Below are 17626 nucleotides of genomic sequence, written 5' to 3' on the forward strand. Positions count from 1 at the left end.
ATATGACTTTCTCCTTATTCATGTGGGTATCAGCGACATGGCCAAGAACACTTTTTGACTGCGAAGCTTTGGAGAGGACACTGAAGGGCACAGGTGATATTATCATCATTTCTGACAGTGAAGGATACAGAACAACACAAGGTCAAGAAGATACCAAAACCAAATGACTGGCTATAAGGATGGCTTCTGGAACCATGGTTGTCGCACCTTAGATGGATGACTGTTGGCTACCAATGGAATGCATCTCACAAAGACTGGGAATAATGTCTTTGCTTTGGTAGTAGTATGGTAAGTCTGATCAGGATGGCGTAAAATAAAATCCCTAATAGCCAAACATCAGGCTGAAGGTAAGCTCTGAACACAAAGATATGAGTTCTAGAGAAGAAACTGAGGGAGACACTGGGACCCACAGAAAAACTGATGTAAATTTATAGGTCAGAAAAAAGGCCCTTAACAACCATATTGGCTTTTTTTAATTTAAAAATCATCAGGGAAATGTCACCTCTCCCTTTGAATGTATGTACACACTGCACAATTAAAAGCAGTTTGATACCACTTTGATTGTCATGGGCCCATGCTGTGGAACTTTGAGATTTGTAATATAGTGAGCAATTCAGAAGACACCAAAGTATCCTGAAAATAGAGCAAACCAGTTTATTTCTGTAGTAGAGGCAGGAGAGTTCCTTGGGATCGTAGTGTTGGGTGGCAGGTTAGTGCTCTCTGGCAGAGAATTCCAAATCCATTGCCAAACTATAGGTCCCAAGGTCCATAGGATGGAGCCATGGCACTTAAAATGGTATCAAACTGCTGTAATTGTGCAATATGGGTATGGCCTATAGCTTTTCAACTGGTGCGAAAAATCGCAGCTAGGAGACACAGGTGTTCCATCTCCAGCAGTTACACTGAGATGAAAATTATAGTAATTTTCTTCAGAAGAATGTAACATCAAAAGAACCGTATAAAACAGACCATTGTTTTCTTCGGGTTAAATAACCTCTAGTCTTTTGCAGCCTTTTAAAGAGATTGCTTCTTTTAAGATACTTACCCTCCCCACAAAAATATCTCAGACACTGAACTGCCACAGCTGCCTCTGTGTGTATTTTTTAGAAACTGCAAGTAGTATGACGAGACCCAACTGGGACGTATACTCCTTGTTTTGTATTTGGTAAGTGGTTACTTAATCTTCCTTTCCGAAAGCCTGCAGGAAAGGGGTTAAGAGAACTTGCTACATGTCCCGTTCTCGATAGGTAGGTTATGAACTCTGGTCTGAAAGCTCTTGGATTTGCCTCACAGGCCCACCTAAACCGCTTTCCCATCCTGACAGCATGAAGGGGATTAGCTAGTTGGCTACTTTCACACCAGCTTTACTTTGTTTTGTTTTGTTTCTCTTTCTCCTTTACTTGAAAATGTTATTGGTGAGGTACAATTAGAGGGGGCAGTTCTTCTTATTTTTGTGATTCTGAAGCTCTTCTAAACTTGGGTTTGTGAAGCCCCTGTACTTTTTTATGAATTTGGAAAAGTTAGTCAGTAAACTTGCCCAATAGCACAGTTCACTGCTAGGAAGCTATAGCAGGCATGGGCAAACTTCAGCGCTCCAGGTGTTTTGGACTTCAACTCCCACAGCTGGTAGGAATTGTGGGTGTCCAAAACACCCGAAAGACCAAAGTTTGCCCATGCCTGAGCTATAGCCTGTCAATACCGTTGGTCCCTCTGCATCCACCAATCCTCTTTCTATTGATAGTGTTAGACTATAGCTCCCATCATCCATCAAAATTGGCTATCTGTAGGGGAACTGGTGGCTCCTATACTATAAGAGAGTGAAAGTGTAACTTTTAGTCTGAAGTTTAAAGCACTTTAAAGATGTGGAACTCTATTCCCAATATAGGTTCTGCATCTCAGATAATATAGTGAAAGTTTGGACTGAAATCCAAAGTGAATTCACATCCCACCCCCCAAATGACATGTAAGCTACCAACTATCACAGCTATGCTGGCTATGACTAATGGAAGTTCCAGTTCAACAATTTCTAGAAGGCCACATGTTCTTCATCCCAGAATCACAGGGGGTTGTTCTGAAGGTAAAGAAGCAGGAATGTTGCAAGACAGTTTGTGTGTTTGAAAAGAATTGATGTCACAACTTTTGTGGGCACTCACCATTTCCTTCCAGTGGGTAAAACTGCAGAATGTAAACCTGAGTGCTTCAAATGGTGTTTGAATCAATGAGGAAGAGTGTCACTGTTACAGAAATTTATCTGCAATATTGTGGCCAGTTCTGGATGCCGCAAGAAAAACATGGACAAACTGGAACATGTTCAGAGAAGGGTGACCAAGATAATCAAAGAACTAGAAACCAAGACTCATGAGAAAGAGGAAGCTGGACATGTTTAGCTTAGATACGAAAAGACTTGAGAAGTGACATCATGGGCATCTTCAAATATCTGAAGAGATGTCATGTAGAAGATGGAATGAACTTGTTTTTCACTGATCCAGGGAGTAGAATAATGTGGCTGTAACTTGAATGGCTCATAATAAAATAAAACCAATGGATTCAAAACACATAAAAAGAGAGTTTACCTAAGTATTAGGAAGGACATATTTACTATAAGAGATGTTTGACAGTGAAATGGACTGCTTCCGAAGGTGGTAGACTTCTCTTTCTTTGGAGATCTTTACCCATCTTTTCCCTAACACAAGTTAGATGGGACTTCTTCTGGAATGCTTTAGTAAGGGGTTGACTTAGATGGCCATTGTGGCTCTATCCAACTCGCAAATGCTATGATTCTGTAATCTCATGTGTGTCAAGCATTAAAAACAAAGAACTGTACTTACCACCACCATTCTTGTAACAAAGGTAAGGGAACCGCCAGACATTTCCCAAACCAATGATTTCTCCTGCTACAGACAACACATATTCCAGTTTGTTGTTCCAGTGGCCTCGCTCTAATATTTGATCTGCTGCCTCTTTCTTCTTCTTCTCCCCACTGGGTTGTGCAGGTATTTCTCCATTGAGAACTGCCCCAGGGACTTGGTAATCCATTCCACCTTCAGAAAATCAGTGCCGTGTTTCCCCCCCACTGTTACCACTTGCAACAATCAAAGTCAAGCTGGAATAAAAGCGAGAGACAAATTCAGGGACACACGCAAAAGTTCACACCACAGTTGCCCTTGCTTACAACAGCAGGAGATGTTGACGTTCCCAGTGCACAAGATGTACCCATAGACTTGACTGAGGTAGGAGGTATTTATTTTGGATTAGAAGAACACTGACAGCTTAATTTTTTAAAGAGAGAGTCATTTCAAAATGTTCTGGTTTCTCACAGAGCATCCTTTCAGCCAGAGTTCACTGATGTTTTGTACGCCACCAGGTATTTTGTTTATTTACTTCCCCCCTTTCCATTTTAATGTATTTCACTTGTCAAAACAATTCAGTGCAAATAACACAAACCTAGCTTCTTTCGACAACAGTGAGCCCAGAAACATGAGGCTGTAAGCCTAGCAGACATTTTTTGGACTTCAACTCCCAGAAACTCTGAGATTCTACTCATGATCTCTGGGAGATTCTGGGATTTGTAGTCCAAAAGTAACTTCTCCAAGCTCTGTTTCAATAGCTGGGATATCACATTCTTCCCTGCCCTTTAGGACTAGAATTTATTACTGCCCCATCTGCTCGCAGGAAATATTTTTGCAGTAAGTTTCCTATACAATGTGGAGGGACAGCATGCAAAAAGCACTGCCCTTCAGATGTTGAAGAATAGCAGTTTCCAGCTACTTTTCCCAGCTTGGCCAATGGAGAATTCTGGAAGTTACAGTTCAGTAATATCTCGAAAGCCACACAAGTTGAACTCATATTGTATGGTTTTGGATTAAGAGACCCATTTATCCCAAGAGGCTACATGCACCATGACAGCCTTCCCATACACTGAGCAGACGCCTACCTCTGGACGTTATTTACTAGCAGTTTTAAAGTGTTATATACAACCTCTTTATGCCAAATAGAATTTTCTGGAAATGTTGACAATTTAAAATTCACTGCTGTAAAACTAGTTAAATTTTAAGATAAGGCAGATGATGAAATGCCAAAGGGCTTTGTCAGGGGATGGCTCTTTCAGCATAACATTAACTCCCAGAGAGTTAGGTATGCATCAGCAACAAGCTTTTATTGCTGACTTCATTATATACTTTTAGTGAAAGTTTCAAATGTGAAAAATGACTTTAGTATGTTACATGGTACCCCCAGAAATGGCCTAAATATCCAAAAGGCACCCTATCCCATCTGATTGTGAAAGCTAAGGAGGGTCCGTTCTGGTTAGTTCTTGGATGAAAGACCACCAAAGAACACCAGGTGCTGTTGGCCTATTTCAGTGGAAGGAATTAACAAACCAGCTCCTTCCCTCTGAAAACCTTATGAAAAAATTATGGGGTCATGTGGGCATGAACATGCACACACACACATATATACACAGTATGGCCCCTGTAGCCATGGGGAATATGTCCGACTTTGCATGGATATGGGTGCCAGGCTATGGGGGCAGGCTAAACTGCTGTGATGCAGAAAAATTCTGCCGATCGAAAGGTCAGGGTTGAGCACCCACTGTTAGGCCCAGCTCACCTGCCTACCTAGCAGGTCGAAAGCAACAATGTGAGTAGATAAATAGGTACCGCTTTTAACAGGGAAGTAATAAAGGCGCCCTTAAGGATATTGATAGAAGGAAAGCTCCTCAGCATGGAAGTTGGAACGACAGCATACTGTTGGGCTATTTAGCAATCATGCATGCATTTTCAATGTGGGATGGTTTATGTAGTTAGTTTTGCTTGTTGCTTAGTAACCTGAAGCCAAAGCTGCATTTCAGAGTTGATGGCACCATTTTAGGGGTTTTCCATGTGATGTGGGAAATGGGAGTACACTTCCTGGAGACTTACGGGAAGTGACATATGCCTTTAGAATTTGGGGCATAAAAGGGGGGACTTTCTTTTGTTCTTTCTCTTTTGCCTCTTCCTGCTTCTTGATCCTGCCATGCCATGCTGATGTTACTTCTTTGTTAAGAGATATGTAGTATCCAGAACTATATTCTTTTGGAACTCAGATGTTTCTACCTGTATGACCATCATCATACAAGATTGTGAGTAAACATATTTTTGCTATTTTACTTTTGATGTCTCTGATGCTTATTTTACGCACATGACTCTTTAAAGGGAAAGGGAGGCTGGCTATTTTTGCTTTTTTCACACCTCTGCTCACATAAACCTCTAGTCTTCTGCGTTTTTTGCTACTCTGCACCAATATCTAACCATATTGGTATCATAATCCTAACAGGCTATGAATATATTCCTAATACACACACACACACACACACACACCAAGACCAGAATCGACCACAGCCTGCCAGATATAAAATGGGGAAAAACTACCTTTACCTCTGTTGTATTGTCTATCCTTGTTAATTATATAATCGGCATTGAATGTTTACTATATGCGTGTTCTGTAAGCCACTCTGAGTCCCCTTCAGGGTGAGAAGGGTGGGGTATAAATACAGTAAATAAATGTAAATAAATATGCATAATCACAGATTATTGAAATTAAGGACTTTCAGCCCAGGAATACCATAGAGTTTCACCAGAGGATCTATGAGCTGATCACGGCAATCAGAGGCTCCATTTCCAGTATCACAAGTGATAGAACTGGTAATCACATCAAACCATTCATCCACAAGATAGCTTCCCTCTCCAGATGGCTGGAAAGGGAAGCAGTGCCACATGACTGTTCGAATCCCCAAGGTTGAATAGATCCCAGATTCTGCATGGTGATGGATACCTGAAGTGGGAAAACCTATCAACACGGCCTTCCATGGGACATGGAATCCTAATTCTGTCGGCAGCATTTCATTGGCTCAGACACACAAGATTGACACATTACACAGGGCATTAGTACCAGGAATCCACACATCCCAATAATTGAGAAAGCAGTCATCTTCCTCAGCTGTCCCTTCACATACTTCACATGAGATGAGAGTGATTTCATCAGTGCATTGCAGTCTGGTGATAAAGTAGACATAACTCAATTACAGCATGCATGGCTAACCATCTGTGGTGCTCATGAAAATTCATGAGGGGCGTATGGGCTATATTTCAGAAGAATCTGGAAAACCACTTGAGAGTAGTCCTCACCTAAGAAAACCCTATGAAATTAATGGGGTCAACAGGCAACTTGAAAGCACATACAGATAAGAAGAGAGCAACATATTAGATGTAGACTGCAGAATTCTGACAGTCTTTTTCCACAGAACTTGGAATTAAGTCCTTAAATGAATGTCTTACCCATAATTTGTTGAACGGTTTAACATCAATTTAACAAGTTATCTTAATCGTTCAGGCAACATTAGCTGTTTGAATAAAGATTATTGTTTCACATTACTTTCATTTGTCACTTTTATGGGATAATTGGGATGTCAGCCATTTTAGATTATTTTAAGTAATATTCATGATTTTTCAAACTTTTAAAATAATGAATTGCTTAACACATTACTGTTGATTAACACAATAAACTAATTAACTAAAAGGCACTTTAAGAAAACACATTGATGCCAATTAATTAATTTTCAAAATGATGTCAAAATATTTCTTTCACACTAATGTTTCCAAGCTTTCTCATTAGATTTATGTTCAAAGTTAAGTCCCATTGAGTTTAAAGAAGCTTACTCTAAGGTAATTCTGTATAATATTGCAGGAAATTACAAAATAATCTATGTTGAAACTTGTCTTTGTCTTTGTTCTTTGGTTGAATTTTATGAACTGTCCAATGCAGAAGGAAGATACCTGCTGCCATCTACTTTCTGCTTGTTCCAACCAATATTTTTTCACCTGCTGAGCCATAGAGAAACCTTCAAAAGGAACCTGTTACAGGGGGGATTTATAGGGGTGTTATACAATCTGTTTTACATTGGGTACTGGCAGAGAAAGGTGCCTGCTTTAGTGGAAAATGGCTAGTTACTAACCTGAAAATATCTCTGATAGAAGAGGAGCATGATGCAGCAGGGAACGACAACAAAGCCATATCACACTTTAAATCATGTAGTTCTTGTTGGGGGTCCAATGAAGTACAAGATGGACCCAATTTGAAATTGCTATAGGTCTGTAACCATGAACCGCTCATGAATGAAACTATTTACACTCGGTTGTTGTATGTTTTCCAGGCTGTGTGGCCATGTTCCAGAAGTATTCTCTCCTGATGTTTCGCCCACATCTATGGCAGACAACTTCTGAGGATGCCTGCCATAGATGTGGGCAAAACATCAGGAGAGAATACTTCTGGAACATGGCCACACAGCCCGGAAAACATACAACAACCCTGTGATCCCAGCAATGAAAGCCTTCGATAACACATCTTTACACTTGAAAGGGTGGGTCATAGAGCATCAAATTATTACCTCTAGATGCCTCTTCCAGAATACAATCAGCCCATAGACTCAGTCATTCACAAGATGACCCTGCAACATTGGCCATTTTGTGTGGTGCAATTCAGAAAGACCGAATCCACAATTGAAGTGCAGTGTGTGTTTTCAACAGCTTTTTGGCATTGCTCTACCAATACCAAAGAGTATTCATCATGATTACTGCCAAATGTAGACCTAAGACTAGGGCAAGTATGGGCAGACTACGACCCTTCAGGTGTTTCGGACTCCAGCTGGTAAGCCGGCTGGGATTTCTAAGAGTTGAAGTCCAAGACACCTGGAGGGGCAAAGTTTGCCTATGCCTGGGCTAGGGGCTGTTGATGCATTGAGAGGCATCTAGTGGTAATCATTTGAAACCCTATGCCTTGCCCTCACAAGATTTTGAAATACAGTACTTCAAATCCAGAATTTGCAAAAAAGGGATACTCATTCTGTTTTAATTTGCACAAAGCCACTGTTGTTGATATCAAGAACAGTCTGGCACTATGCAAGCCATTCAACCCAGGTAGTGTGATACTAAATCTTTATTTCTTTGCAGGCATCTGCCCATATGTTGATGCGTTGTCAGCAGCGGTTTTGTGAATGTCCAGCATTAAATACAATTATCATTGGTCACTATTTTCCTCACTGGATTTTCTTCTGAATTCATTATCCCTGATCTCATCCCCAACCATGGTATATGCAATATCAGTAGTTTGTAGGCTTTGGATGAATTGCTGTACCTGAAAAACTTGCAATAAAAGTTCCATTACCAAGGAGAGAAATACCCTATTTCCCCAAAAATAAGACATGCCCCGAAAATAAGATCTAGTAGAGGTTTTACTGAATTGCTAAATATAAGGCCTCCCCCAAAAGTAAGACCTAGGAAAGTTTTTGTTGGGAAGCATATCCACCAAACAGAACACCAGAGCATGCAGGATTGGTAAATGTACGTGCCATAGATTGTTATGCTGGTTTGTCATGACAACTACTGTACAGTAGTTGTTCAACAATAAATGTGAATTCTTTGTGGAAAAATAAGTCATCCCCTGAAAATAAGACCTAGTGCATCTCTGGGAGCAAAAATCAATATAACACACTATCTTATTTTTGGGGAAACAGAGTAGCAACTGACAACTTTGCAGAAATATGGAACCTGTTTATATCTTAGGTTTTGGACTTAATAATGGATCAAGGCCTACAATCAATTCATAGTATATTTTGTCCATTTAAGAAAAATGTGAAGGGTATTCAATAGAAGGATTCTCATGGTAATAGGCAGTAGATAGCATATGTGTGTGTGTATCAATATATCTACTAATGTTACATAACCAATTTATTAAAAATAGACTTTTCAAGATAACACTTCATGCATTATTATGTAACAACTCTATTTCTCTTTCAGTTCCATGGGACTCTTTCTTGGTTTTGACTCTCTAGAGAAAATATACAAAAACCATCCAAATAAAAAATTAGACATGAAGCAGCACTATGAGTATGAAACAGATTGTTAGATGAATTTAGGTGTTTGGATGACTGCCGCTACCTGGCTAATTGTCATGTTTTATTTTATTAGATTTGAATGTACAGTAACTCATACAAATTATATTGTTGATACTATATTGCAGTACTAAGATCAAGTTTTGAAATGTGTTGCAAACAATGCCATAAAAATAATCGACAAGCATTTAAGTCTACTGCTGTTGTTGTTTGCCTAAGATAAAGCAGCTTATAAATCAAAGTCCAATCTAATTTCTCAGACTCCAACCCCCCACCCCCACCCCCACCCCCCAACCTTCCTGCTGGGGCAAAGCAGGGTGTGACACAGAAACACACTGTTGGGTCACTGAGTTAATTCTCCCGGCTTTTTTATTCACCAGTGGGTTTGTTGCCCACAATATAAACCAGTGCAACAAAGGTTCAGCTCCAATGTGTGAAAACAAGATATGCTGCTGCCTGATGCAAAAGACAAGGTAACAGTCTCTCCTGTTCCATAAACAGGAAGTGATTGAAGTAGGAATTGAACCCCCTTGTGGTCAGAAGAGACTGTCTGACACACATAGCTCTGTCCTTCAAAAGACGAGAGAAAGGCCAGGGATTCAAGAGAAACAGCAGGGCTGCCACCCCTGTGCTACAACATCTGCCACCTCAAACAGTTGTTAGAAGATGGAACGAGGATACAGATTGGATGTGCATTCAAATATATATCTTGAATGCACTTTTTCATGTATATTCAGTCCCACTTAGTTGTCCAATGTTGTTGGAATTTGGTTCTCGGCATTCCTTATCATTAGCTATGCTGCAGTCTGCCAAAATCTGAAGGAGTGCACTATGTCCATCCTTGCTCTCTTGGATTGGATCAGCGAGGGTCAGCCTGGTATGTTCCCTCTTCTCATAAAATCCCATTCCTTGCAAAGAGCTTTGCATCCTTTTTAGAAAAAACATGCACATTGCATCGGTGAAAATGGCCAAATAATTTGATGTCTCTTTTACATTCTACCCAGTTAGTACTTCCAAAAAAAGTCTTTCAGTACCAAGGATCCATCTTGCTTATGACAAATTGGTTGCAAATTTTGATGGACATGGCTGGAAACATGGTCTCCAAATTCTCTTTTGCATAGTAATCCAGCTAGAGCAGAAATTTAGCCCTAGGGCTACATTGGCTCTGGGCAAATACAGCAGAGGATCCATGCCAGCAGTGCATGGAACCATCCCAGTAGGCAGATCAACCATCAGAGCTTTGAAGACGTGCATAACTAGTTCCTCTTTGGTCTCAGAAACTGTCAACTATATTTCCTTTCTCAAGGTCACAGATCTATACCCCCTCACAATGAGGATGGGCATTTCCTGCATTACTTTTTGCATGCTATTGACCCTGAAAATTGGTATTCCTTTTCATTTTCCTTAAGCCTTATTGTTGTTGTTGTTGTTGTTGTTGCTGTTATTAGAAGACGCACAGGTTAGAAATTGTCCAGAAACATACTGGATACAATATCTTCCAGACTGTCCTGTCCTGTAGAACTGCTTATGGCTATACCTCTTGGTCAAGAAGGAGGAATAGACCAAGCAGCTGTTTTATGCTTAAATAATAATAACAACAACATACTATTGTTAATAATAATCATCATCATCCTCATCCTCATCATCATCAGTGGAATTACTACTGAACTGGCAGTTTCAGTTACATTCCCAAGGTTAAAATAATGTAAGACTTTTTAAAAGATCCAGAAATAGTAATATCTTTAGAGCAGACACACAAATCAATGGAGCTTACTGTAGTCATGACTAACAATCTGTTGATTTCATGGAGTCAGTTCAAAATATGATGGACACTGAATTCAGCCAATTGTATTTTTTCTGATAGAAATTGAGTGTGGCTCATGGAGTTTTCTGCTTCAGCTGTTAGGTAATTTTGTTAGCTTTGGATACTAAAGATACTTGGTTGCACTGCAGAGGTTTGTCATACTAAGCAATATGCATTATTTCCATATTTATTTCCATCATTTCTACCCCGCCCTTCTCACCCGAAGGGACTCAGGGATTAGACATGTATGTAATCTGAATTATAGCAGTCATACAAGACCTTGAATTAACAGTTTCCAAATACGATATGCTAAAATTAAAAGTTATTTTAAATGTATTTCAAATGTATATCATCTTGTGATTTGGTAATGCATGATGTTACAAATAATAACAATGGTGATGCAGGTTATCTTGAGTTTCTCCAAAAAAAATCATGCCAAATAGAAATAGATGAACAGCGTTACAGTTTGAGCATTCCTTATCCAAAATGCTTGGCACCATAAGTGTTAGGGGATTTGGATTTTTTATATTTTGGAATAAATGCATTTGCATCTAAATACATAAGATATTTGGAGATGGGACCCAAGTCCAAACATAACATTCATTTATGATTCATCTATACTTTATACATATGACCTGAAAGTAATTTAATTTATTTATTTATTTACTTGCTTACTTATTTACTTAATTTATATCCAGCCCTTCTTACCCCAAAGGGAACTCAGGGCGCCTTGTAATTTTATGCAACCTTTTAAATTATTTTGTGTGTAAAACCAAGTTTGTGCATATTGAACTGTCAGAAAGCAAAGGTGTCACTAGTTCAGCCATCTATGTGGACAATTTTAACTTTTAGAATTCCAGATACAGGATGCTCAACCTGTGCCACTCTTAAACACATTGCCATAGAAGAAGAATGGGCAGAGCTTTGGTAAAAAATTAAAATAAATTATTTACCATTATAGTAATAGGGTTTTTAACGTCACTCTTTACTTTTCCATTTCTCAAAAGTAATTAGAATTGTTCCCTTTTTAGTCTTATTGAAAAATTAGTCTGAAAACAAGGAAATGCTGGCCACTGGAACAAAATGCTTTCTTCTTCTACCATTTATTGATGGCCCACTTAACATAACTCTAAACCTACCTATGATTTCAAATTACATCAAAGTAGACCTGAAATTAATCCATGTTAAATTACAATTGTGACTTTATTGTGACTTTGTTTTTGCAAAAAGAAAATTCATAACAAATGGATTATTTGCCGTTAGTTAGTTCCAAACTCTTGATGTTACCTACACTCAAAATCAATGGTTTTACACAACAAATCACTGGAAACTTGGAGAAAGGTAGCAGATCAGTCAAGAACATCCGTTCTTAGCACTATAGTTGATCTATGATATCAGAAAAACAAACAAACCATATTGATTACGAATGGAGTCTGTGATGGAGCCTGGGATTTCTATCATATGGTACCGGATTTGATAATTCTACAGGCACTGAAGAATAATGTTATTTAAATAATTTAGATGAGTAGCTTCAGTTTCTAGGTCAAGAAAATTGATTAAACGGAAGGCTGATTGCCCCCAAAAGGATTTCTATAGTCAGCAGAAAACCCAAGCCCATAGTGAAATCCAGCAGGTCTGGCCAATCCCTCAGCATAGAATGAAACCCAGAATCCACTGCAATAATACATCATCTCTTCAGTAGACAGGTCTGGGTAGACTACCAGAATGTTTCCAAAGCCAATGTTTTAGAATAGTCCCAAACCTTTTTTTTATTATTATTTTGGAAGGGAAGTTGCAGTTCAAAATGGGGCTACGGCTGCCTTGAATGTACGGTTAATGACCATAATAACAAACACAGTCAACCCTAAGAAACTCTCTGTAGCAAAGATCATCACAAAGAGCCAAGCATCAATCTGCTCGTGTCCTAGCTTTGATTTTTGGCACACGGGGATCTCATACTTATACCAACTGAAGGAAAGAAAATGAGTCCATTATCAGCACCAGGGGATGCAGGATGTAATTTTGCTGCAAAGAGGAGCAGAGTGTCTGCATCATACAAACGAGGCAGATAATAGGGGCTGGGTGAATAGGTAACGAAGCAGTGCATGTGGGAAAGAGAAGGCAGGGAGGAAATAAGGCAATGCTGTGGATTTTTAAATAAGACAAAAGAGATGGGAGGATGATGATGAAATGATGAGCACTACCTGAACCAGTAGGCAGGGCTGGTTCAGGTAGTTCAGTATGGTGGTAGGAGTCGGGTAGAGTACTACAAAGCTGGTAGAAGCATTAGAATATCATGCCCAGTTTTGCGGATGAGGCAAAATTCTGTAATAGGGAAAGCTACTTCAGCAATCAGATTGTGTTACACAAATTATGGACATTTGAGCATACATCAAATCCTCTGTCGAGAAAAGCTAAAGAGGAGATAGAGAGAAAGGCTATTTTATGGAAGCATGGGGAAATGGCTGTCCAATTTTTTGGACCAGTTATCACAATTCCTTAGTGCTGGCCATGCTAGCAGGAAAATCTGAGAGTTGAAGTTTAAAATATCTGGAGGGTCAAATCTCTGATTACCCCCTGCCTCACTTTGAACACAAAAACTGGCAGGAAAAATAGCCATATTCAAGTGAGAACATATTTAAACATCATATCTTGACAGTGCTGCCCAAACACACTGTTGCTTCCAAAATTTAACCAGACACGAAATAATACAATCAGCTATTGCATGCATTCTCTTGCACTTTTCTTTTTTAAGAACTCAGTTTTGTGGAATTACACTCCATAGTCTAATTTCTTCAGCCATAAAATGTGGAAAAGATTTATGTTATTCATGTGTTTATTGCAGATCCTTTTAAAAGCCCAAATGACCATAGGCTGTTCTCTTCCATCATCTGTGACATACATGCTGCCTTTCTCGCCAGTGCATGCACTGATAGCACTTGGTGATGTAGATTTCATTCCCATAGATGTCTTTCCACCACCGTCTCAACAGCCTTTGCCATGTGTGTCTGAATAGATCTTTTGCATCTCCTACCATTAGAGAATTCAAATGAATATTGCTGACATAACTCAGGTAAAAATTGCCAGTTTCATCAATGCAAAACCCTACGATTCATTCATTCTTTCAGTCAAATCACCAAACCTCTTTAAGAAAAACTATATTTGTCTAGATTGGAATGCTGATAAGTTGCTCAAACTCTTTTGGAAACTGAGCATAAATACATAGCCAAAAGAAACATGAAACCCGTGTTCTTTTTTTAAAAAAGGGGGGATAGTCTGAGTGAGAGAAAGATATGCATGAAAATATTGTTCCCATACACACACACACTTCACAATTACAACGAGCAAGGCAGCACAGGACAAACTACAAAACTAAGTTGTTACCTTAAAGAATAAGCTGTCAGGTCTCTGATTAACTGGGAAAACGTGAAAGCAATAGTAAAAAGGTGCTGGCTATTTAAAGAGTGGAAGAAAAAACCAATTCTGCAATGGTGTAATTCTAGACTTTGCCCAACCCACATTCCTTCCTCCACCCCCCAGGGGTGTACAATAAACTACACACGACTCCTGATAATCCTTACTAAAGGAGTCCTCTCCTGCTGCCCACAACTTCCCAGCCTCCTGTCTTTGGCCATCTGTGTAGAAGTGCATACAAATGTACACTCTCCGCGTGCACAAGCCTCCACAACTTATGCCTAAATCTCTCCGTGGTCAGTTTTCTCCCTGCCTCCTACATTACTACCTTCACAATCATAAACCTTGAAAACTGTACTACAGCATCATTAACTACAATATTTTCATGTAAAACCTTTAAACAATGATCAGAGAATAAAGTAAGAAAGCAATGTTTCCCACACCTGTTTAAAAAATCTAGACTTCTCTAACAATACTGATGTTCACATGCTAAATCTATCAGGATATACAGTAGGTAGGAGATGCCTGATCTTACTGATGCAACTGCAGGAGGAAATGGCAGGACCGTCTCTTTGGCTAAGTGAGCCAAGAACAGAAAGAGAAAAGCTCCTGCACGTTTGTCTTTTCTGGCCTTCCTTATCTGTATTTGGGAGAATATTCTAATTTTTGTTCAACAACATTTGGGAGCATAGTGTCACATTTTCAGCTATAGATAGAAATATAAAAATAGTATTATAGAGAGTGTGAGAGACCAAGAGATAGAGCCAAAAAATGCATCATGCCCATGTTTTCCTTTCCCTTTACCAGAGTGAGTGACACAGATTTCAACTTTCTCAGTTTTTAAAATAGCAAAATGATTTCAATCACAAATAGGGGTCTACAACAAATTATTACAGTGTTTCCTCTGTTCCTGAACTGAGCTTGAAAAGCTACTTTTAAAAAGTAATTAGTTGTTCTTGGTGTTACTAGGGTTTTATCGTAATATTTGATTTTTTTTCTTAAGGAGTATTTGTCTCCAGCTGCTTTAAAAACAAAACAAAACCGAAATCACTCGTCTATAGGACAACATATACTGTCTTCCCACCCAAATCATCTCAAAACCATAAGATAAATGTGAGTGGCAACAATAGGCTTTTTATTCAAAAAAAACTTTTTATTCAGTCAGGCTTTTAAAGAAAATTTTAAAGATCAAGTCTGGGTGCTGTGGTTTATAATGGATTGTAACTAATTTTTTTTTGGGGGGGGGGGGGGCTGGTGGCACAGAGTGTTAAAGCACTGAGCTGCTGAACTTGTGGACCAAAAGTTCCAGGTTCAAATCCCGGGAGCGGAATGAGCGCCTGCTGTTAGCCCCAGCTCCTGCCAACCTAGCAGTTTGAAAACATGTCAATGTGAGTAGATCAATAGGTACCACTCCAGTGGGAAGTTAACGGCACTCCATACAGTCATGCCGGCCACATGACCTTGGAGGTGTATACGGACAACGTCGGCTCTTAGGCTTAGAAATGGAGATGAGCACTATCCCCCAGAGTCAGACATGACTGGACTTAACGTCAGCGAAAGCCTTTACCTTTACTTTAACTAATATTTTTTAATATACCAATGATATTTAATTCTGTTTTAATGTTTTTATATTTGCAGATTTAAAAGTATATTGAAATGCTTTTAATGTAAGCTGCTTTGTCTCTCCTTGTGGAGAGAAAAAGTGGGGTATAAATAAATAAATAAATAATAGGCAGGACCTCCGCCATGATATATTCCTTTTTTATCTATAATTTAATGAGGTTGCACACCCACAACTATAAAAAAACTATTAAGTTAGTTACACCTTACAAGTGACATTAAGATATAATTCCAGCTATGGCTTAGTTACTGCAAAAAGTGTCCTGTTGTTTGTAAGATGTTATTTCCAACCTTTGCTCCTGAACGGAGTACTCATGTTCTGTGTGCCAGCCAGCCTGGACCAGTAATCTTGCAGGTTAAGGCGATTGGGTGTAGAATGCAGTGGTGGAAATACATTTTCCCTCACTTTTCTGAAACCTTTCTATACTGTACTATGTGTCATTAAAGCTTTCGGGTTTAGGGCCAAGTGATGACTCTATACCAGAGTGCTTTAGCACTGTGTAATGAAAAAGGGAAAATTTCAGGAGTGCTGAAAACAAATGGTCGAGAAGGAAAAGTAGTCTTCTCTTTCATCTTCTAAGATTTTTTATGCTAAGGTTGGACAATGTATTGGAATGCTAGTCAAATGATGTCTGGAAAGCTACAGGATAGAATCAGAATTGGAAGACACCATATTGGCGATCTAGTCCAACCCCCTGCCATGCAGGAAAACCAAAAAGTACCCCTGACAAATCCAGCCTCTATTTAAAAGCCTTCAAGGAGCTAAACATACCCAGCTGTTTAAGTCACTCCTCATAGGACATGGTCTCTAGACCAGTGGTTCTCAACCTGAGGGCCCCCAGATGTTTTGGCCTTCAACTCCCAGAATCCTAACAGCTGGTAAACTGGCTGGGATTTCTGAGAATTGTAGGCCAAAACACCTGGGGACCCACAGGTGGAGAACCACTACTCTAGATGTTTGTTTTAGTTGACATCCTCTAGGCACATTCCAGTTTGTCAGGTTGTCCACTCCTACTAGGTTGATGACATCTGCTTGCCCCAAAATATGACAAATGAATTTTCTTCTGGCAATTTTGATCTTATTTGTAGTTTCCAGAAAGACATTAAGTTTTTTTTAAAATGCCTCACGGGCATCTGATTTTACCAGCTACACAGCTCACTACCCACTGGTGTTAAATGACAAAACAACCCAGTGAAGTCTGCTGAACTAAAATATCTTTGATTAAACATCATACACAACATTTGTTGCTTGAAATATTGTAAGTGACATTTTTACAGCCCCCCAAATTAGCACAAAACTATAGATGAAACCTTTAGTTGACTACACAGAATATCAATGTACTACTTGATGTTGTCAGTCACACTTATTTAAAATGTATATATACATCAAGACATATTACTATTAACAGATCCCCTTATTCAGTGAAATCTATGTACATAGCTTTACATAGAAAGCTGGTCTTCAGCTGTTGTGACCTGACAACTCAAGATAGCTTACTTACCTTTCTTAGAATTTAGGAGAACAAAACAAAGGAGATAATTTTTTAGAAAGACTGGTAGCTTGTGATTAAAATTGGGCAAACTTTTGCTGATGCTAGAAAAAGTTAATTGCGAAGAGTAAAGTTTCCAGCATCTTCCAAAATTATCTAACAATTGTCTTGGTCTAACAATTGTTCCTACTCTTTGGTTAAAGATAAGTTTTAGGTTCAGGAGATCCATTGAGATGCTGCTCCATAGCATCTCAATTGATAGGTAGATTCTGATATGTGGCTGCTTGAAGTTCTGCAGGACACTGCAATTTCTTTGTTTTTAGAGTAATACAGCAAGGTTAAAAATTGGTCTCTTCTGACAGGTTTATGAAA

General features: G+C 39.1%; 1 protein-coding gene across 1 annotated transcript in view; it reads right to left on the minus strand.

Annotated features, from left to right (window-relative positions):
• Nucleotides 1-15242, minus strand: part of LOC100552069 (sodium- and chloride-dependent GABA transporter 2) — a 55142-nt gene extending 39900 nt beyond the window's left edge. Inside the window, exons 1-2 of the mRNA XM_008110443.3 lie at nucleotides 14115-15242; nucleotides 2829-3103 (exon numbers count right to left, since the gene is read on the minus strand). Coding sequence (XP_008108650.2) covers nucleotides 2829-3036 — 208 coding nt within the window. The 5' untranslated portion in view covers nucleotides 3037-3103; nucleotides 14115-15242. The remainder of the gene's footprint in view (nucleotides 1-2828; nucleotides 3104-14114) is intronic.
• Nucleotides 15243-17626: the final 2384 nt, after the last annotated feature.

The sequence above is a fragment of the Anolis carolinensis genome, chromosome 5 (assembly GCF_035594765.1).
Source record: "Anolis carolinensis isolate JA03-04 chromosome 5, rAnoCar3.1.pri, whole genome shotgun sequence".
In the NCBI taxonomy this organism is placed as follows: domain Eukaryota; kingdom Metazoa; phylum Chordata; class Lepidosauria; order Squamata; family Dactyloidae; genus Anolis; species Anolis carolinensis.